Source organism: Choloepus didactylus, chromosome 15 (genome assembly GCF_015220235.1).
Source record: "Choloepus didactylus isolate mChoDid1 chromosome 15, mChoDid1.pri, whole genome shotgun sequence".
Classification (NCBI taxonomy): Eukaryota; Metazoa; Chordata; class Mammalia; order Pilosa; family Megalonychidae; genus Choloepus; species Choloepus didactylus.
The window spans coordinates 33,320,167-33,343,808 of record NC_051321.1 but is presented as its reverse complement, the minus strand read 5'-3'; the positions used below and the strand labels follow the sequence as shown (position 1 = coordinate 33,343,808).

The 23,642-nt window shown below is 38.2% G+C and overlaps 1 protein-coding gene across 2 annotated transcripts in view; it reads right to left on the bottom strand.

Moving 5' to 3' along the window:
• ERLIN1 (ER lipid raft associated 1) overlaps nucleotides 1-21,346 on the bottom strand; it is a 50,226-nt gene extending 28,880 nt beyond the window's left edge. Inside the window, exons 1-7 of one of the 2 annotated variants that reach the window (XM_037805035.1) lie at nucleotides 21,254-21,346; nucleotides 20,788-20,911; nucleotides 18,945-19,026; nucleotides 10,926-10,972; nucleotides 9,858-9,919; nucleotides 5,729-5,854; nucleotides 4,013-4,086 (exon numbers count right to left, since the gene is read on the bottom strand). In XM_037805035.1, the coding sequence (XP_037660963.1) occupies nucleotides 4,013-4,086; nucleotides 5,729-5,854; nucleotides 9,858-9,919; nucleotides 10,926-10,972; nucleotides 18,945-19,026; nucleotides 20,788-20,900 (504 nt within the window). In that variant the 5' untranslated portion in view covers nucleotides 20,901-20,911; nucleotides 21,254-21,346. Of the gene's footprint in view, nucleotides 1-4,012; nucleotides 4,087-5,728; nucleotides 5,855-9,857; nucleotides 9,920-10,925; nucleotides 10,973-18,944; nucleotides 19,027-20,787; nucleotides 21,101-21,253 lie in introns of those variants that run through there. The other variant, XM_037805036.1, reaches the window with a different exon arrangement.
• Between the last annotated feature and the right edge of the window lie 2,296 nt (nucleotides 21,347-23,642).

Sequence of the window (23,642 nt, the reverse complement as noted above, 5' to 3'; positions counted from 1 at the left end):
TAATGACCTATCAATCAATAGTGATTCTTCAAAACAAGTATACTTCACTAATGTAAGAAGTTAATTGGGGAAACTATGTACATTGGGTGGTGTGCTGGTTTGAATGTATTATGTCCCCCAAACGCCATTATCTTTGATGCAGTCTTGTGTGAGCAGACCCATTAGTGTTGATTAGATTGTAATTCTTTGAGTGTTTCCATGGAGTTGCGACCCACCCAACTGTAGGCTGGATAATTTCCAGGGAGGCGTGGCCCCGCCCATTCAGCATGGGCCTTGATCAGTTCATTGAGCCCTATATAAGCTCAGAAAGGAGTGAGCTTGCTACAGCCAAGAAGGACACTATGAAGAACACACAGGAGCTGAGAAGAGAGGAGCTGCAGATGACAGACAGTTTGAAGATGGCCGTTGAAAGCAAACTTTGGCTCCCGAGAAGCTAAGAGAGGACAAATGCCCCAAGAGCAACTGAGAGTGACATTTTGCAGAGAAGCTGCAGCCTAGAGAGGAGCATCATGGGAGAAAGCCATCTTGAAACCAGAACTCTGAAGCAGACGCCAGCCACATGCCTTCCCAGCTAACAGAGTATCCGGACGCCATTGGCCATCCTCCAGTGAAGGTACCCGACTGTTGATGACTTACCTTGGATACTTTATGGCCTTAAGACTGTAACTTTGTAACCAAATAAACCCCCTTTATAAAAGCCAATCTATTTCTGGCATTATGCATAATGGGCAGCATTAGCAAACTAGAACAGGTGGTATATGGGAACTCTACTTCTCACAATTTTTCTGTAAACATGAAATTGCTCTAAAAATAAAACAAAATGAAAAAATGGCTTATTTAAATAATAAAAACTGATAAACTATTTTAAATAAAAAAAAATTAGCAAAAACAAGAAAAAACTCACAAATGAAATACAAATGGCCAATAAATACCCTAGGACATTCAACCTCACTTTGTTAATATGAAGTAATACCAGACTAATTTTTTCTAAAAGATTTGAGAGAGTGAGCATGTGTACATTAATCTGCTAATTATCTGGGTACAATCACATAAGCAAATGTGTGTGAACTACAGGTCACCAACACTGATGATCAGCGTGTAAACTGCTAAAAATTTATCTAAAAGACAATCTGGCAATATATATCAAAAAGTCCCAAAAAGGGCATACACTTTGACCCATTTCCACTTTTAGGAATGTATCTATTGGAAAGGTCTTAAAAGATGTATGCATAATGACTCCCAGGGGTGTAAATCTCCCTGGCAACATGGGACATGACTCCTAGGGATGAGCCTGGACCCGGCATCATGGGATTGAGAAAGCCTTCTTGACCAAAAGGGGGAAGAAAAATGAAACAAAATAAAGTTTCAGTGGCTGAGAGATTCAAATCGAGTTGAGAGGTCATTCTGGAGGTTATTCTTAGGTATTATATAGATATCCTTTTGTAGTTTTTGGTATATTGGAATAGCTAGAAGGAAATACCTGAAACTGTTGAACTGCAACCATAGCCTTGATTCTTGACGATGATTGTATAACTACATAGCTTACATGGTGTGACGATGTGGTTGTGAAAATCTTGTGGCTCACTCCCTTTATCCAGTGTATGGATAGATGAGTAGAAAAATTGAGACAAAAAAGTAAATGAATAATGGGGGGAATGAGGAGGATGGGATGTTTTGGGTTTTCTTTTTTTTTTAATTTTTATTGTTTTTATTTTTTGGGAGTAATGAATATGTTCAAAAATTGATTGTGGTGAATGCACAACTGTATGACAGTACTAGGAACAACTGAACGTACACTTTGGATGACTGTATGGTATGTGAATATATATCAATAAAATTGCATAAAAAAACACATATATAATGGTAAAAAGCTGGAAACCAGAGATAGATTAAATATAAGCTTTAAAAGTGATGACCCAAATCTATATTTTTGACTTGGAAAGTTGTTCATATATACTGTTAGTGGAAAAAAGCAGGAATGGTACAATATACGTTCCTGTAGATTAAGATGAGTTTGGAAAGTTAACATTGATTATCTCTATATTTCTATATTTTAAAATTACTGGTGAATTTTACTTTTTCATACCACCTAATTTTTTTTTTCACAACACATAAAACCTGTGTATGAAAATATCCAGAACACAGAAAGCACCACTACATATCAGTAAGTAAGAAAAAGAAAAATAATCCAGCAGAAAAATGGGCAAAGGATTTGAACAGGCACTTGACAGGATATAAATGAGCAATAAAAATATCAAGAGATGCTCAACCTCTTTAATAATCAAGGAAATGTAAATCAGAGCTTCACACCTATCCATATGGCAAACATTAATGTGTGATTGCTTTAAATGCTGGTGGGCTCACGGGGAAGCAAGTATTTACATATACTATCAGTAAAAATGAAGATTCGTACAGCCACTTGGAAGGATAATTTGATAGTATCTATCAATAAAAAAAATGTGCTGATCCTGTGATCTAGCATATAATTTCACTTCTAAGGACCTACCCTAGATAAAAACTTGCTCTTGTATCAAGGAAACATGTCAGGAATGCTCACTATATCTATTACTTTATCAACAACAAAAACTGGAAACAATAGGGAAATGGCTAAGTAATACAAGGAATGGAATTTTAGGCAGTTTTGAAAAGGAATGAGTTAGAGCTCTAAGCAACAATCCGTGAAGAATCTAAGAATCTGTGACAGTCACATTCATTATTTTGAAAATTAAAAAACTACTCCAGCCATAAGTGACTGGATCAACCAACTGGATTTTACCAAGTTAGTGCAGACATTTCAAATGATCCCTTAAGTTTACTGGCTCACCCTCAAGAACTTGTGTGAGATAATGGCATAACTTGAATAAGGCCAGGAAAAATCCTGCCCATCTTTCTAGTCACATTTATGAGAAGCACATGCACACACAGGATCATGTACAGTGACTGGACAATGTCAGAAGCAGCACCACTGAGCCTAAAGAATTGAGACAGGTAACACCTAAGAAAGCTTTATCCTTAGCTGGAGATAGTATTCATCATAAAAATCAACTGATCTCCTAAAGATTCTGAGAAAGGACACTACAGAGGCCACATTACCACTTCTCAGGTAATCCAGATCCAGAGCAATGGCTTTCAAACATGAACCAAGAAAACATTAAAACCCAATATAAACAGCCCCCCCACCCCCCCATTTTATAAAAGACAAGTTTCACAGAATAATAAACTTTACTATGTCATGTTCTGATTTTTCTATGCTATTTCATTTTGTTTAAAAGATGGTCATGACAACTAAAGTTGACTTTACAATTCACTAATTGAATTCAGCCCACAATCTGAAACTATACTGATCCAGAAAAGTAGGCAAATAGCCTCTCACTATTCTATCTCCCCATTACCACTACCAGCACTGCTAAATTCACCTGCTACCTTGTACTTACTCAGGCCATCGTATTCACTTGAAATACTTTCCTTATTCATTCCTACCATATAAACCTATTAATTTTTCCAGACCTACCTAAAATCTCAACTCAGCCATAGCCTACCCCAGTCCCACTCTTGTAATGTTCTCTCACTCTTAACTCTTACAGCAATAATCATCCAATCAATTCATATGTTAACACTGTGACATCCATTTTTTTCTAGAATTACTGTTCAAATCTTACACTTACTCCTTTTTCATAATCTCACTGAGGGCAAGGATTACTCTTATAACTGATTTATAACCACTACTGGATTTTAATAATGCCTCACATATAGCAGGCATATGGATTTCATTTCCTTGTAAGAGCCTCAGCTTGTCTGTGCCCTCTAAGAGTGTTCATGAGAAAATGCCACCCATGGTAAGCTACTAGAGCATTTTATATTGGCAGAGACCTAAAGTCAAACATGAGAAAGGTATTCTATAAATCACCATAGCACTTCAATTAAATAACTGCTGAATAAACAGTGTGATGAAAGGAAGACTAAATTAAGAGCTCTCAAATTCTCAGAGAACTTCCTTAGGAAAAGGGCTTACCTGTATAGTGAGACCTGGGGCCATGAAGTTTAAATCTTTTTGCAGAGCTTGCTTCAGGTTTTCATCTATTTGATCTGTTTTTGAAGCCAAGAACAATAGCTCTCATGAAACTCAACTTTTTTTTTTACATTATATTATTAACAGTGAAACAAAACCAATCCTTATTAGCTCTAAAGTTTCCATGGTAGTATTCTTTTATAGAGTTTAACCTGCTTCATATAAGTATATAGTTTTCCTTTTATGTGGGAGAAAGTGTGAGACATTATCTAATAAAGAAATAAAGGAAGATGATAAGCAGTTAGTCTAAGTTCATTCAACAAACAGAGACTCTGGGTTTCTAGTATCTCAATTCAGGGCTCTTGTGTCCTGATTCTTATAAAAAAGTAAATTCTTATCTTCAATCAAAATAACTATATTTCATATTCATAAACCTCAGCCTTACCATTATTTTTAATTTGAAAAGACAAGAAAAAAGGCTCATAGCAAGGACTCAGAAGCATTCACAGAATGGACAATAATATGCCACTTCACTTGGCCTTGTAACTCATGAATTTTCTACCTACCTCAACAGTACTTTCACCATTATTAAATTGGGAGACAATGATATGACATATTAGGACAAATTGGTTTATTTATACCCCACCCCAATGGCTGTCAAATCATCAAAGAAGAATCAATGGCAGATTTCTAAATGGATTAATTATTCGTATGCCTCTTGCTCAAAAATTCACTACGAATTTCAGGAGGGAGGAGGTGAGCAACCGATAGCAATAATTCATTCCCTGGAGCTTTCATTATCACAAATGACAAGTAACTTGTGCAGAAGAGTTGACATAGTAGACCTCAGACTGCAATCCTTGGAAAGGCCTGTCTGCAAGGCTGGCCTTTGGCTTGTATCTGGAAATTTGGAGAGGGTTCCCACCATTTCCAGAATTGCCAAGAATGATTTACTGTATGTGAACTGTTTATACAAACAATGCACTTTATGGTGAACACCTGTTTCACTTCTGGGAGTCTGGAATTCTCACATGCTAAGCAGAGTGTCTATGTGACCAACCCCCCCAATAAAAACCTTGGTCACTTGGTCTCTAATGAGCTTCCCTGGTAGATAATATTTCACGCATGTTGTCACAAGTAAATGCATCCTATGTGACTCCACTGGGAGAGGACTCTTGGAAGCTTTCACCTGATTTCCTCCAGATGTCGCACCATGTGCCTTTTCCTTTTGCTGATTTTGCTTTGTATTCTTTTGTTGTAATAAAAATCTTAGTCCTATGACTATATGCTGAGTTCTGTCAGTCCTTCTAGCAAATGATTAAACCTGGGGGAGGTCTTGGGAACCCCCAAAATAAAACTCCTCAAGACTTTTAAATTTCTTCAAGTTATCTATTAAATTGTCAGCGAAGCTACTTTTCAGTAAGTTATCACAGTAAAAACAGAATGTAGTCTGTAAGTAAATGAAGCTTTTCCAATATCTATCAAGTTATATGTTTTACATTTCAGAACATAATAACCATTCTTAAAGTTCCTTGTCTAGAAACATTTGGCTTAATTTAATCATGATACGTTAAGGTAACAAATATTTTAAAAACTGCTCTCTTACAAATTCAGAAGAAATGCTCAAATAGCATAAAGTTTACTAATATTATAGCATCCATAAATGAGTTGAGAAAGATTTCCAATGGACTATTTATATACTAGAAATAAGGCACTTACCAAATAATTCAATGTAAACTTCTTGAAGTGTATGGGCACTGCAAAACTGGTTCAGCTCATGGTGTATTTTATTAAAGATTAAAGTCTTGTCATAATCTGCAGTGTAGTTCCTTACGATATCAAACACTGTAAGAGAGGTAAAATCCATGTTTGTTTTACACAAACCTGACCCAGGTATCTTCTAATTCAGTCAGGGTGAAAGCTATAGTGAGATAATAGATAATGTACAGCAGGACGAATGTCAACAAACTAGTGAAAACATACAAGACAACTCAAAACCCTTAACTGTGTTCCTTGTACAGAAGTTTCCAGATATCTTTTAACATTTGCAATACTAATGGACAAACTTTGAATTCCATACTTAGGATAATTCCATACATTATTTAGGAGGTAACAGGGAACTGCCAAAGTTTTCAAGCAAGGGTATGACACAATTCAGTTTATATTTTAGCAGTCACGTAATCAGATTTGCACTTTGGCAGGATTGTGAAGATGAACTGAGAGGCATGGAGATCAGAGGTAGGGAAGTATGAGGTAATTACTGTAAAAGTTTAAGAGGTAAAGAGAACCTGAACTAATTGAAGAACAGTGAGAGTAAAAGAAGGGAGCATCTTCAAAAGACCATTTTCAAAAGTTTTTTTTAAATTCATTTTTATTGAGATATATTCACATACTATGCAATCATACAAAGCGTACATTCAATTGTTCACAGTCATGCATTCGACACCAAAATTAATTTTTGAACATTTTCATTACCACACACACAAAAATAATAAGAATAAAAATTAAAGTGAAAAAGAACAATGAAAGTAAAAAAGAACACTGGGTGCTTTTTTTTTTTTTTTTTTTTGCCCCCATTTTTCTACTCATTCATCCATACACTGGACAAAGTGGAGTATGGTCCATATGACTTTCCCAATCACACTGTCACCCCTCATAAGCTATCTTTTTATACAATCATCTTCAAGAATCATGGGTTCTGGGTTGTAGTTTGATACTTTCAGGTATTTACAGCTAGCTATTCCAACTCATTAGAACCTAAAAAGGGTTCTCTATGTTGTGCGTAACAGTGCCCACCAGAGTGACACCTCAGCTCCTTTTGGAATCTCTCTGCCACTGAAGCTCATTTCATTTCCTTTCACATCCCCCTTTTGGTCAAGAAGATGTTCTCCACCTCAGGATGTCGGGTCCAGATTCCTCTCCAGGAGTCATACTCCGCATTGCCAGGGAGATTCACTCCCCTGGGTGTCAGATCCCACATGGGGAGAGGGCAGTGATTTCACCTGCCAAGTTGGCTTAGCTAGAGAGAGAGGGCCACATCTGAGCAACAAAGAGGCATTTGGGAGGAGGCTCTTAGGCACAATTATAAGCAGGCCTAGCCTCTAAAAAGGAAGTTTTTATAGGCTGTAAAAACAGATGACAGGCCAGGAGGGAAAGAAGCTAATATTTACTGGGCCAGGCTTTATGTCAAGTAATTTACATACATTAGCACTTAATTCTCACAAAACTCTCCTTATTTTACATATTAGGAAACTGGGAGCCAGAGAATTTCAGAAATGTGTCAAAGGATCAGAAGCTGTGGACTGCCTACTAAGGATGTTGCTTTCTGCCTTCAGATCCAAGGACTTGCTCCACTGGTTTTCCCATGTAGGATATTAGAGGCAACTGGATTCCAAATCATAATTGATGCAAAGACCATCAATAACATTTGCTGATGCATTTACTTCATCATTTTCCAAATGAATTGGTAATCTAATAGTTTCATATTTATAGCTGGCTAGACAACCATCAATCTCAATCTCTTCCCTTCTTCTGTCTTCCCAAACATAAGCCATTCCAATGATTTGTGACCAGGGAGAGTAGATGAAAAAAGACAAAGAAAATGCTTAAAAACTGATCCAAATCCACTTGACAGTAATACAGCCTGCTCTCTGCTCTGAAATTGTTTTATTTTTTGCCTTACCAGTAATGTGAAATTTGGCATGATTTTATATCCCAACATAACTTTTTGTTTTTAGATCTGTATCATGTCTTAAGAAAAATACAAATTCCTTGAAGGCAAAAGCTCTACCTTCATCTCCTGAATTATACTTGATGAGCACAATACCATGCACATATTAGGTATTAGTTTTGACAATGAGAATAAAGATAAAATGGCAATGTTCTTTAGAGGTCTGCCAAAGCATCTAATTAAGCTTTTTATTTTAACAGTAACCATTCTATCTCTGTAGGTTTTCATCTTTTGCCAAGAAATGCATTTCCCAAACTGAGGGCTTTCAGATTGCTTTGCATGTTATAGCAAAAATCAACTAAAAAATAATTTTCTGTGGTCACAAATCAGTGTGGTTCAAGGAACTGATCAGTTACAGATTTTTAGCACATAAGGAAATAATCTCTCATCCTGACTGGAAAAAATGTTACGTTCCCATTCTAGAAACCAATGACCTTATTGCTCTTAAAAACCATTCTGCTCCAGCTTATCAGGGGAACAATTATTGTAATGGTCCCTAGACTGTAAGCTCTTACAGCAGTCAAACCTATTCCAAAATAGTAATGGCTACTTCCAAACTCTAAGATGCTGATCCCTTAATATATAACCTGATTGGTCTCTGGAACTTTGGGTATCTGTGTGACACCTGAAACTCAGAGCTAGAGCTCGGCAGATATTTATGTCAATATTAGCGCATACAGCAACTGTTAAATGGGGCCAAAGGGTAAAGGTCGAAACTGACTGTGTTTTAAAACTTCAACTTCCATGTGAGACCATGGGAAGAGATGTTTATTTGGTGCAGGATCTATATTTTCTAAACAATAAAACTTCTACAGTCAGTTTGTTCAAAAACCATAATTACATGGAACTTGGAATAGGAAGTGAGATACGGTAGGTTTGCATAGGTTAGAGTGAAATAGCAACACATCCCAAAGTAATTTGGGCAGAGAATAAAAATATATATGCAGGGCCTCCCTGAGGAGCTGGGGGAAAATGTGGAAGTGTTGGACTTCCTCACCTGGATTGTTGCTGATGTTCTCACAGACACTGAGGACTGACGGTTTGGTATGCTGAGCCCTCTATCTTGGGGTTTGCCCTTATGAAGCTCATTACTGCAAAGGAGAGGCTAAACCTGCTTATAATTGTACCCAAGAGTCTCCCCATGATGCCTCTTTGTTGCTCAGATGTGGTCCTCTCTCTCTAGCTAAGGCAACTCGGCAGGTCAACTTACTGCCCTCCCCCGCACATGGGACCTGACTCCCAGGGTGTAAATCTCCCTGGCAATGCAGGATATGATTCCCAGGAATGAATCTGGACCCAGCATCATGGGACTGAGAACATCTTCTTGACCAAAAGGGGAATGAGAAATGAAATGAAATAAAGCTTCAGTGGCTGAGAGATTTCAAATGGAGTCAAGAGGTCACTCTGGTGGACATTTTTATGTACTATATAGGTAACCCTTTTTAGGTTTTAATGTATTGGAATAGCTAGAAGTAAATAACTGAAACTATCAAATCCAACCCAGCAGCCTTGACTCTTGAAGACGTTTGTATAACAAGGTAGCTTACAAGGGGTGACTGTGATTCTGAAAACCTTGTGGATCACACTCCCTTTATTCAGCATATGGATGGATGAGTAGAAAAATGGGGACAAAAGCTAAATGAAAAATAGGATGGGATGGGGGGGATGATTTGGGTGTTCTTTTTTACTTTTATTTTTTATTTTTATTCTTATTCTTTCTGGTGTAAGGAAAATGTTCAAAAATAGACTGGGGTGATGAATGCACAACCATATGATGGTACTGTGAACAGCTGATTTGTACACCATGGATGACTGTATAGTATGTGAATACATCTCAATAAAACTGAATAAAACAAAACAAACCAAAATGAAACATTCTGCTCAGAGAAGAGTAACTCGTATGGTTGCAGAGAGTCAACCCTGTCCAGAACCTCTAGGACCTATTTCTGCCTCCATCCCTAGAAATGGAAAATATTTCAGTGACTATTGTTTTACAAATTTATCAGAATCCACCGATATCAAGCAATTTTAAAAGTACCTTCTTGTTCCTCAGGGAATCTCTTGGCAATAAGTACTCTGATTATAATTATAAAAACAACAAAATAGATGGAACCATACCTGCATAAGGAGCCAACATATTAACCACTTCTATTCGGTCAATATAGATCATGACCCCACCACTAAAACAAAAAAACAAAACAAAACCAAAAAAAAAAAAAAACGGAAATAATGTGAGCCAATACAAACATATTATAATCCCATGTTAATCCTATATGACCAAATATATACCACAGGATAGAAATTTACAAGGAAAATCTAAACATATGCTACTAAAGATTAAAATGACCCCACTGATCACCACTCAAATGACCATTCCATGGACAGAGATGGCACTATTATTCTGCCTCCATATACTTACCTGGCTCCTCTTGTGAACAAAAGCCCACCTCTGTAACAGTTTTGATCAAACCAGCTCACATCAGTATTAAACCTAAATCCAAGAGCTACTTGACACTTTGCCCTAACTAACTGAAGTCACCAGCCAAGGCAGTGCACTTCTGAACTCTTCCACTAGGGAACCAAGTAAAGTGAAAAGGTTCCCCAAGAGGTATGGAGGCCAGCTACAAGGTGAAAATTCTTTTGAAGTTTGTGGCCTTATTTTAACTATTCATCAGGATTTTTAATCTACTAATCTGTTTTTATTCTAAAATAAAAAAAAAAAATTTCCTTCCAAACCTTGAAATAACATTGACACTACAGAAAGACAGGCCTTGTTAATGGCTTCCTTAATTCCTGGCTTACCAACATATCCTGAGGGGCACGTGCACCTTTCTGGGTCAAGTGCCAGGTTAGGCACTTTATATAAACTAATTCTAATCCTGATTTTTACAAATGGGAAAACAAACCTTAGGAAAGTCATAAAGCAGATAAGACAATGCTAATATGTGAAGTTAATAAGTCTGTGGACACTAAAACCCATACCTTTTTAGACAATGGTTCGTAAGAAGGAAACCTCCTATTTAGAGATAGGCCTTTGCTCAAATAATACTCAGAATAGAACCCCCCCCCCCATATAGGCTACTATCATGCCTATGTGAAAGATGTCTAAGTGATTACAACTTCTTTCTAAAGAACAGAAACTCCATATGAACTAAAGGGAGGTTGGTAGGCAAAGGGAAAGCTTACCTTGTTCCACAAGGCACATTTTTAACTTCATCAGTTTGCAGTGTTGTCTGGGGAGGAAAAAATATCAATACTCAGGACACATATCTTCAAAGAACTACTGGTCCCAGAGAAAAACCTCTGGAAGCTCCTGAGAAGTACAGGAGAACTCCATTACAATTCTGTCCCCAAAGATTAGCTTCATAGGAACTCTTTCTTTTTATATACTGGTAGAAATGAAAGGTTTGAGACAGAAAATATTTTAAAGCTAATGCTCGAATCAAGATGTACTAGGAAAGGGTTCAAATGTCCAATTTGCTAGTAAGTAGAAAATTGCTCTTCCAGAGTCCAGTATTTGCCTGGAGCTGGTCTTGGATTGCAAACTACACTGCTTAACCAAAGGATATTACACTAGGACTTGCATTCTGAACTTTGATTCCACTGCTCATACTACAGTTTACACTGAAGATAAAAGTTAACTATTGCATTCATTTAAGTAGTCCACGACTCAAAAGTACCCTTGAACTCAATAGCAACCTTTCTTCTCTAAAGCTATAGTCAATATTTTAGTTTGGGTCCCAGTGATCTCTCATGTGGACTATTCAATTTCCTTTCTATTGGAAGTGCCACCACCAGCACACTTCCTCTAAGTTAACCAACAATCTGGTACTTGATTGCTTTTCCCATGTCACACTTTTGTCTGGATTTGGGATACTTCCTACTGTACTCTAAGGCATCTAGTAAGTCAGTACCTAGTGGGTGTATTCTGGACACACTGCACCTTGTTAAGCACACAGCAACATACTACTTGATGGAATACAAAGGAAGAAGGGAGCATGCTCCCTGTTTCCAAAGAACTCGAGACCCAGCAAAGGAGATAAATCCTTACAAAGCAATCCATCAAGATGCAAAATAACAGTATAAACAGAACTGTTATAAGTGGCAGAGTAAAGCAGTAATATGAGAAGATCTCTGAGGTGAAGTATTTATAAGATAAGTCTAGAGATGGAGAAATAAGAAAAGATGATGCAGAGCAACATTTTAAGTTCAGTAAACATCCTATTAAAATACATGAAGACAGATGGGGTATATAGGTGAGATGAAGCAGACCAGTTTGTAGGGAGCAGAAGGAGCAATTTAGATGAAAGGTGAAATTGTGAGAAAAGAACTTAGTGGTATTAGGTAGAGGAGGAAGGCCCTGAATGTTGGTTGGGGACTTTGGGCTCTCCCTAGTCCAACTTACACATAACCACAAAACAAACCTTTTAACAATATGTTCTCTACTTCATTCCCTTGCCCATATGTGATACAGCTGTTATCATCTATCTTATATGGAGGCAAGAAACTAGATGGGAAGCTAAAATAATGATTTATTCAGGTTAATTTAGTAAAGCCCATGTAATCTGAAAGCTGCCAATAAAAGAGACATAAGAGAGGAAGATTAGATAACTAGTTGAATATAAAATTCCAGGAAGGAAAAGAATAAAATACAACTTTACGGTTAAATGAATGGGTGATGGCAAACATTAGTGACGGTTCTAGGGAAATCGAGAGGGGTTTCTGATGATGAAATGAGTTCAATTATTTTATTTCCTTCAAAACATTAACTGAATTCAATTTCCATATTCTGCACCAACTTTAAATAAAAATATATATTCCTACTTAAATCTGAAGAATGTTCTCTGGTCAATTTTCTAACCAAGAAAAGGAAAGATTTCAAATGTCGAATCTTTAATTTACCATCCTATGTCCACATACTTCTATACTTATCTTGTATATTACTTTAAAAATCAGTTTCCCGAAGATGTGCAGCTGGGAGAACCTAAGATGGCGGCTAGGTAAGACAGGGCAAAAAAACACCTCTGTGAAAAATACTAGATAAAAACCAGAAAGTGACCCAGAACACCACTTCCAGAGTAGCACCAGCCAGACAAGGTCTGCTGAATCTACAGGGATCGTGCATTTGGTGAAACCAGGAATCTGCATTCTGAAACAAGTGAGTGAGTCAGCTGAAAGTCCCTCGGCCATGCTGTGGTATGGGGAAACGGTGGGTTGGCGTTTGGAGACGGACTAGTTGTTTAAAAAAAAAAAGAAGCCCGGGAGCAGCTGCGGATATGACGGGAGCAGGCTGGGCTAACGCCTCGGTTTCTGGCATGGAGGATACCCCTTCCCACACCCACTGCTGATTGTATCGGGCCCAGGGGAGCAAAGGGGAGCCAAAAGGAGAAAATAACACATGACTTGCAGCCATCTCCCTGGCAGGTGGGGGCACTCCTGCCCGGGGCCAAACCCATAGCACAGAGCCACGCGAAGAAACCCAGCGTGACAGGGAGTCTTTCCCGCAGCACCACTCACACGCCACAATATCGGCTGTGGACAGTGGCCTTTAATACACCCACGGCTGATTGTCCCGGAGCTGGGAGGGCAGAGCTGTGCGGAAAGGGGGAAGTTAACGCGTCCCATTCAACCATCTTTGAAGCGGGCTGGGAACGCTCCGGCATGGCCCGGCGTCCCAGGGCTTCCCGGGAGGCCGGCACATTCTTGTGACATGGCACAGCCCTCCCTCCCTCAGCAGAGGTCCTGGAAGAGCACAGCAGGGAAGGAGGAACCACTTGGAAATCCCAGGGAACCTACGCCAATACCAAGGACTTTTGGGTCAGCAGCAGAGAACAGCCTTAAATCTCCGGGAACACCTGGGAAGTCTGATTATTAAAGCTGCCCTTCCTCCCTAACCACTCAGACACACGCCCCTCATTCAGGGCAGACAGCAACAACACACCCAAATTAAGTGCACCAATTGGACCCCACAAGAATCAGATCCCCACACACCACAAAGACAAAGTTGGGGAGAACTGACTTGAGGGGACTAGGTGACTCATGGACGCCATCTGCTGGTTAGTTAGAGAAAGTGTATGCCACCAAGCTGCAATTCTGACAAATTAAAGATCAAGTAAAGCAAATGCCAAGAGGCCAAAAACAACAGAAAATCTTAAAGCATATGAAAAAGCCAGACAATATGGATACCCAAACCCAAACACCTAAATCAAAAGATCAGAAGACACACAGTACTTGGGGCAATTAATCAAAGAACTACAAACAAGCAACAAAAGCATGGCAGAAATAGAGTTATTTTAGGTTTTTTTTTTCTTTTATTCCTTTGTTTTCTTAGGGGTTGTTAATTTTCTTGGGGTATGGTAGGAACATGTTGGAAGCAATGTAGTTATTTTAGATTATTTGTTTTTCTTACTCCTCTGTTTGGACATGGTTTATTAATTTTCTTGGGGTATGGTAGGAACATATTGGAAGCAAAGTAGGTATTTTAGGTTATTTGTTTTCCTTAATCCATTGCTTTGTTTGAAATGTTGTGGGGTTTTTTTGGTTGTTGTTTGCCTGTTTGTTTTTAATTTTTTGATAAACAAAGTTAAAAAATTGAAAAAAAATCAGTAGAAAAATGGGAGTAAAAACAAAATGACAAATAGGGTGGGATGGGGGGATGGTTTGGGTATTCTCTTTTCACTTTTATTTTTTATTCTTATTCTGATTCTTTCTGATGTAAGGAAAATGTTCAGAAATAGATTGTGGTGATGAACGCATAACTATATGATCATACTGTGAACAGTTGATTGTATACCATGGATGACTGTATGGTTTGTGAATATATTTCAATAAAACTGAATTAAAAAAAAAAAAAAAAAAAAAAAAAAAAAAAAGCATGGCAGAGGATATAAAGGACATGAAGAAGAGCATGACACAGGATATAAAAGACATAAAGAAGACCCTAGAAGAGCATAAAAAAGATATTGCAAGAGTAAATAAAAAAATAGAAGATCTATGGAAACAAAAGAACCTGTTGGCCAAATTAAAAAGACTCTGGATACTCATAATACAAGATTAGAGGAAGTTGAACAACTCAGCCTCCTTGAGGTCCACAGAACAGAAAATGAAAGAACAAAAGAAAGAGTGGGGAAAAAAATCGAAAAAATCGAAATGGATCTCAGGGATATGATAGATAAAATAAAACGTCCAAATTTAAATTTAAAACTCATTTGTTTCCCAGAAGAAAAAGAGAAGGGTAAAGGTTTAGAAACAGTATTCAAAGAAATTGTTGGGGAAAACTTCCCAAACCTTCTACACAGTATAAATTACACAAAGCATAAATGCCCAGCGAACTTCAAATAGAATAAATCCAAATAAACCCACTCCAAGACATATTCTGATCAGACTGTCAAATACTGAAGAGAAGGAGCAAGTTCTGAAAGCAGCAAGAGAAAAGCAATTCACCACATACAAAGGAAACAACAGAAGACTAAGTTGTGACTACTCAGCGGCCACCATGGAGGTGAGAAGGCAGTGGCATGACATATTTAAAATTCTGAGAGACAAAAATTTCCAACCAAGAATACTTTATCCAGCAAAACTCTCCTTCAAATTTGAGGGAGAGCTTAAATTTTTCACAAACAAACGTTGAGAGATTTTGCCAATCAAAGACCTGCCCTACTTCAGAAACTAAAGGGAGCCCTACTGACAGAGAAACAAAGAAAGGAGAGACAGATATAGAGAATTTTAACAGACATATATAGAATATTACATCCTAGGTCACCGGGACACACATTCTTCTCTAGTGATCACAGATCTTTCTCCAGAACGGACCGTATGCTGGGACATAAAAACAAGCCTCAATAAAACAACAAAAAAAATGAATTTGTTCAAAGCACATTCTCTGACCACAATGGAATACAAATAGAAGCCAATTACCATCAGAGACTTGGAGAATTCACAAACACCTGGAGGATAAAAATGAGGGGGAGATGAAAACATTCCCAGATAATCAAAAGCTGAGGGACTTCATCACCAGTAATCAGTCCTATAAGAAATGCTAAAGGGAGATGAGCAGGCTGAAAAGGAACGGACACTAAACAATTGACTGAAACTACATGAAGAAATAAAGATTTCCAGTAAAGATCACATGGTAAATATAAATACCAATACTACTGTATTTTTGCTTTATAACTCCACTATTTACTTCCTACAGGATCTAAAATACATGAACTGTAATGATAAATCAGTGGTTTTGGACTCAATGCAAAATATGTAATTTTTTACAAGAACTACATAAAGGTGGGGAAATGATGGAGTATAGGAACATAGTTTATGTGCATATGGAAGTTAAGTTGGTATCAAAGAAAAACAAGACTTATAGATTTAAGATGTTAAATTTAAGCCCCATGGTAAACACAAAGAAAGTATCAGAGAATACCATAGAGATGAAAAGTAGAGCCGGGGTTCCAAGAAGTGGGCGAAGGGGCAATGGGGAGTTAAGAAATGAGAGTAGGGCTTCCGTTTGAGGTGAAGGGAAACTTCTAGAAATGGAAGGTGGGAAGGTGATAGCATTGCAACATTCTAAATGTGATTAATCCCACTAATGGAATGCTAGGGAGAGGGTAGAATGGGAAAATTTAGGCTATATACATGTTTCCACAATTGGGAAAAAAAAAAAAAAAAGACAGTCTAAATAGATGACAATTAAATGCCAAGGATGATCCTGGATGGGATCTGAGGTCGGAGGAGAGGAGGCTCAAAGGGACACAGATGGGACACAAGAAAAAAAAAAAAAAAAAAGGAAATATAGAATGTAAGCTTTATATCAATGTTGAATTTCTTGAACTTCTTAGCTGCACTTAATGAGATTGCATAAAAGAATGTTCTTGTCCATGGGAAAGGTATATGTGAATTACATTGTTTGTTCAAAGATATGTGCAGCTTGCTCTCATATGTTCAGAGGACAGAGCAATAGATGATGGATGATAGGGAGGGAGGGAAAGAAACAATGGTGTGACAGGATCTTACAGGTGATGGATCGGGGTATTGGGGGAGGGGGTCTGGGTATGATGGAGTTCTATGCATGGGGTTTGTACTGTTTTTGGACCGTCCTGTAAGACGGAATTCATTTCAAAATAAAATTTATTAAATTAAAAAAAAAAATCAGTTTCCCGGTATGACAGAGTATTCATTTTAAAGGTGAGTCTCTGGTTACTTTATATATACTTTAAAGGCTGAAGATTTTCCTATTATTTCTCCAAGCAATCTTTTTTATTCTTATATAATTTATGGAGCGTCACATTTCCCAAGGTGCGTCATATATGTTCTTGAATTTCAACTGTCTAGTTTGTTAAACCATTTATTTTATATAGGGCTGTGTCTTCTAATATGCTCCCAAAATTCCTAAAAATCAGTTTACAGATCTCATTTTCATAAAAAGTTTCTTAAAAAGGTTTTATTAATATAATTCTTTTCTAGAATGTTACTGTTTCACATATAAAGAACATTCCTATTTAATCATACTGTCCCCAGCATTCAATTTTTTTTAGATGCAAAATGTATTAGTTTACACTAAGTTCTCACTAATTTAATTTACATGTCTTATAAGGATGATTGTTTATTACAATATATATTTACTATATAATTGTATTTACTATATCTGCAATTAAAGTCTAAAATCTGTTGAATATTTATGATGTGTATCTCCTTTATGTGTCTCTGCATCAGTATGACTTTAACATACCAAGTTTCAAGAAGGCAGGACAGATTTACCTGCTTTGAACAATATCTAAAAATGCCCCTGATCTTTAAGAGTCTGACAATACTGTTAATAACATCATTATAGATGCTTTGTTTGGGCTATTGGAAAGATGAGGTCATGTAATTAAAACCCCTTCTTTCACAGTGGAATAACTGAAATCTGCAACAGTTAAGTGATTAGTCCAAAGTCTCACAACCAATTGGTGGCAGGGCCAGGCCAGAACCTAAGTCTCTAGTCTCTAGCCCCCATGTTCACTACTCTATACTACTTCCTGAGAAATAGGTTCAATTTAAGAACTTCCACTATAAACGGAAAGGGCAGTAATATAAATGTGACACAATCCCTGGTCTCAAGAAGGTTGAGACTTCCTGGAAAGAAAATACAAAAACTTGGAGAATAGTACAAGACAACACTATTAAAGGAAATAAGAATGAGGGTCAAAATATACAGTAAGGACTTTAAGAGCTATAGATTAGAAGGATTTGAATGACCCTAAAAAAGGCTGAAAAGATTTAATTAGGAAAGGGGAAAAGAAATGGAGGGAGATGTTGAGAGATGAGGTGATAGCAGAAGAAGAGTGAATAAAATAAATATGGGAAAACAATATGAAAATCAGTCTATAGGAAGAACACATTACACTTCAATAAACACATTTCTTGGCCTAACCCACCTAAAAGAGGAAAGAAATATGGAAGATTTAAGTATTCATAAAGAAACTCTTACTTAGCAGGAAACCTAGACTTAAATTACAAGGGTAAGACTAAATAATGTTGAGTCCTGAAAAATTAGCAGCCAGTGGTAGAGAAACTTTTTCAGAATCCAAAGATTTATGATTACACTGAGCTTGCAAAAGTAGTCACAACCTAATCCTGTTTTGACATCTTGTTATATTAAAACATACTTATTAAGCGTCTCCCATGGCCAAGACACTCTTCTTGATAACCAGATGCTCATTTCAAATATTCTAGGATACTGTCAAGAAGGGACATTCACTAAGGTTCCACATAAAATTGTGCTTAATGTACCAGGCAAAAATTTGAGGCAGAAAAGCAGTGAATAAATGTTTAAATCTTCTATGATAACAGGAGCCCAGGATACTGCCTAAATGGAAACCAAACACTGTTCTAAACCAAATAATCATTGGTTTGTATTTCTAGTTGTGTTCCTGATTTTTGACAGCAGCAACAAATATTTACAGAAAACCTGCTGCCTCCCATTACAGAGATGGGAGAAGTCAATCCTTCCAAGCTGCTTAGCTCATACTAATACACTTTAAGAGAGTGAGGTAGCTGAAAACTCATAACTTGTGCTATAACAATTGTACTCTGAACTTTAATTCCTGCATGTAAGTAAATACTACCATCTGCTTAAGCAATAGGAAATCCACCTCCACCCACGAGTGTGGTAACTGCCCCTGTCACACCTGTCTATCCAGTGTGGAGGCTTCCCTAGGAATCACTCACCTGCACAGATCTGAATGTAGTAATGAAAGGCAACATGATATGAAAGCCTGGTCCACTGGGGTTAGTTAGTAAAGCTCCTCCCCTGCAAAAAGATGTTTCAATTTGACAAGATTATAAAGAGAGACTTTCTCTTTTCAAATCTAAAATGCTACAATAAATATTCACTCTTATTCATGCTAATTGACCTACTAAAGACTCACTAATATAAGTTATTCATGGCTAACAACTGCTGCTCCCTAAAATACCTGCCACACCTAAAAAAGTAAAATGATCAAATTAAACTGCTGGATGTTACACCTTGTTTTATAAGCTTGGCCAACCATACCTCTGGGTCTCTACCACCATTCTCAGGTTCAAAGGATTGGTCTTTAACCTTCTAAGAAATGCATGTGAAAGAAATTCTAATGGCTTGCAGTTTCTGTACTTTTATTGTATACAACAAGAGCCAGATCAAAACATAATACATTTATTCATCAAGTAGAAAAAAAGAAGACATCACAAACTTTCAAGGAAGGAGAAAATTTCTGAGACTCAAGATTCTTTTAATCTATCTGCAAGGCAACTAAAATACTGAAGGCATAAAGTCTCTGTATAAAAACAGAAAAGAAAAAAAAAACTAGCATGGAAAGGTGAAGGGTGAGGAGTAAGACTATAAATAGAATATGAGCATGCATTTGTTCATCAAATTCTGGAATATGAAAATTACAAAAGCCCACCTTGAAAAGTAAAAAATGGAGACACTTTAGGAGCAAATATAAAAAAGTTCTACTTTGCATAATCAATAGTAAATTCATAAAACTTATGTTTCCTAGCCTGAGAATATAAATAGATTTGCAAAGAATCTATGACAAATAACTAAGGAAAGATGAAGAATTTGAAGTTCACCTCTAATTCTTTGAGAGCCACACCTTCAAATGTTCTTTCCTTGGTTTTACTATTAGGAAGAAAATGCTCAACTAGATGGAAGTCTGGACTTATCTATCAACTGTTTTACTAGATTTCCATCTGCTAAGACTTATCAATAAAATTGTACTTGTAACTAGCTGCTCACAGTGAAGACTGTTTCTAAAACCCAGGATGGATTGAGAAGTAGATATATCAGGTTTGGGGGAAATGATAGAAAATTTGAACCTCTTTTTGTATATACTACTAACCCAATTTCTCCACAAATTGTCCTTTCACTTACTAGTCTATCTCAAAATGGAACTGGTGATAATTATGCTGAAGGAAAAGCTATGTGAGCTCAACTAGAGAGCAACAAATCCTATACCATTCCTCTCCTCAACTTGAGAATAAAGTGTAAGGCGGCTCATCAATGCTATGTTTATATCCCTTCAGGACCAGGGATATAACAACTACCATGGTCATGATGGTCTTATAAGCCATAACCACACACTCTGGGGCTTTAAAAGGAAAAATCTAATAACCATAAACAAGACCAGATTTTCTAAACAGTATCTATAGTTACAAATTTAAAACCTGTAAAGTTGTAAGGAATATAACAATGATTTATCCATCTCTTGAATTACATAAGGAGTGACTACTGCCTTCTTTCCTTCATTCATTCTACAAGTAATTGAATGTTTGCTGTGTACCAGAAATAACTGTCGGGTCTTAACCTCCGCAACAAAATATACAGAACACTAAAGTGCCAAACACATGGAGGCTGCGCAGCAAAATCCTGCTTGGCCCCATACTATCCCTGGGGCTGGAACGGAAATCAGTTCCTAGGACTGGGGAGCACTCTCCAGAACGGTGCTTAGAGCACAACTTCCTAGACTCCACTCTAGCGATCCCTCTTCTATCGGCTCTAGGACTTAAGCTGACTGCACATGCAACTCACCTGTAATACACAGCCAGGTGTCCTTCCTCGATCTTGTGGATGGAGGCATAGAGGAGGACAACCACCAGCCCCACCAATGCAGTCACCAGCACACGGGCTTGAGTCATATTCATCCTTGTTCCTCCTGAACGAGGGAGGAAAGGACCCCCAGTGCCGTGAGTGACAGACACACATCCTTCAGTTTCCTCCCTTTCCCTCCGGAAGCCGAGCGCCCTCCCGCAGGCCGAGCCGGGAAGTCCGGCGTTCCTTTCCTCTAATTTTTCCCTTCTAGCCGAGACCGCTTCACCCTCGCCAACCCCACTGCCAGAGGCCGCCCGCACGGGCCGCCTCCTGCTTGGTGAACGTCGTGACACACGCTCTCCCCACGGCCGCTCCCCTGCTCGGCACACTAACTTAGAAGGGGCGCAGCTGCAAGCTCCGGAAGGAGGCCGACCTCCCCCCACCCCTAAACCCGGCAGCGCCTCACCGGTCAGTGACGCATCGCACCCGCCCGCACGTGCAGCCGCCTCTCGGGCTGCGCCAAACGCCGCCAAAAGTCGGCCCTGCCCACTCCCCGGAACTGCGGCTGCGCGGGGACGCATACAGACGCAGCCGCTAGCCTGGGGGCTAGAGAGACGGGGAGCCGTCGGGACAAAATTCTCCCAGCCGCCCGGTTGCGCAATTTTTTGCAAGGATGTCAGTTCTCCGTACACCGCTGGCTAGCTACTACGAAACAGAAGGGAAATGGGTAGTCTAGAGTGCGTAGGGATGCAGAAGAAAGGAGAGACTCCCAGAGGGGGGACTGATCAGTATGTTCTTGTAGAGAACCCACTCCCTTGCTCAGTACAGTAGCTGTTCGTTTATTTAATCCTTTTGTGGTTTATACCGAGCCCTACTGTATGTGACAAATGCTTCAGGCACGGACCATGAACTTCAGGAGCTCCCCAGACTTGTTGGAATAAAGTGCTGAAGAAGATCAGAAGAGCAAGAGACTCTACCCACCTGCCTCAATCACTCGTTTTTTTTTTCCCCCTCTATCAAGCTTTAAAATTTTTTTATTGTGCTTATATATATATATATATGTATATGTATGTATATACACACATATACGTATAACATATATACACACAAATTTTTATTGTGGTTACTATAACACACACACACACACACACGTGTTTTCTGGGTACCTACTATATGCCAGACTCGGCTGATTCAGGGAGGACTTTAGGAATGGCATCCACACAATGGGAACAGAATGAAATAAGCATGTGGGGGTGGGGATGGAGTGGAGGTCTTCATGGGAACTAAAATGAACAGTTAGCACTTGAATTTCTTCGAAGCCTTATGTGATGGAAAGGAGTGGTATGGTAGGCTAGGATCAGATTTTGAAAGGCTTGAATGCCCTTTTCTTGCTGGGAAGGGATCTGAATGACTAAAAAATAGAAACAGACTTTCTTTTCACTGAATATTGTTTTTGTAAAAAAAATTATGCACCATGTATATATATATCCTCTCAATAAAAGAAAAACAAAGGAAAAGGGTAGAGATGGATGACTATAGGGGAAATAAGGGCAGCATAGTACAGAAAATTGGGCATTAATGGTGCAAGCCTTGAAAGGCTAACAGTGGAACCTGAACTGGGCAAGGTAGATTAGGGTTGGAAGGCCTGTAATTTCTTGAGCAGGGAAGTATGGGAAAGCAGTGCTTTAGGCCAGTGGATCTGCCAGTACTAAGCAAGATGGCTCAGAGTGGAGACAGCCTGGAGGAAGAGAGCCAAGTGGTTAGGAAACTGCAAGCCCGAGGATACAAAAACAGAAGAGCTAGGATGGGGTAAACAGAATCAATTCAAGTCTTCATTAAAGCAAGCCCTTTCAGACCATTCTACCCTCTCCCTTCAATAAATGAATGTATCATCCATTTGACTTTTATTACCTAGGAATGTCTGGAACATTATTCCATATAAATGATATTTGTACAGTCCATATATTTTCTGAATGCATTCTTAGTTTTTCACAATAGTGCTTGGATTAGAAGATGAAAAGTATAAAATCCACAGTTGCCATTCAATTCTGAAAAGTTGTTAACCAATAAAAAATAAACAATGTGGTTAATCCATGCATCAAAAGCAAATCTGGGTTGATGTCACTATCACAGTCTGTCCTGACTCACACCACCTGCCTATGTCCAGTGAATCAAGCTGTTCTGACATCACCCTAGCTACACACCACCAAAATGGCCCCATCTATAGCAAATCTTTTACCAACTACTGTATTATTTAGAAAATGCATGATCATGAAAAAAAATTCTTTAACAGTAATTCCAATACTGAGATGTTTTGCAGTGTTCAGAGTCCCAGATAAGCATTCTTCTACTGTATTATTGTATCTGATCTTGCTATCTAGCTCAGTATCTTCCAAGCAACAGATACCCAATAAATGCTTATTGATTAAAATCTGCTAGAACTAAAGAAGAGTAAGAGACTGCTTATTATAGCAGTTGACAGGAACAGAATTTCAATCTTTAGAGAAACAGTGGTAACAGATGACTAAAAAGATATGAGAAGACAACCTCAAGATTTCAAACTTGGGTGACTAGGAAAATGATACTAGCAGAAATGAGGATGGTGGGAAGGTGACATCAGTTTATATGGGCATGGTATTTAAACATGGATAGTGGTGACAGGACTTCTGAGAGGATAAGACTACATTAGAAGGTACCCAACACTGTCTTTACCATGACACCTGTTTAATTCCTAGGGAAAATACAGTGACACCCTATATGTTATTCTGTGCTCCAATTCTATGAATCTTCACATTTCCCAAACCATTTTAAGCTGTTCCATTATAATTTGATTTTAATGAATAGAGATTCAAAAA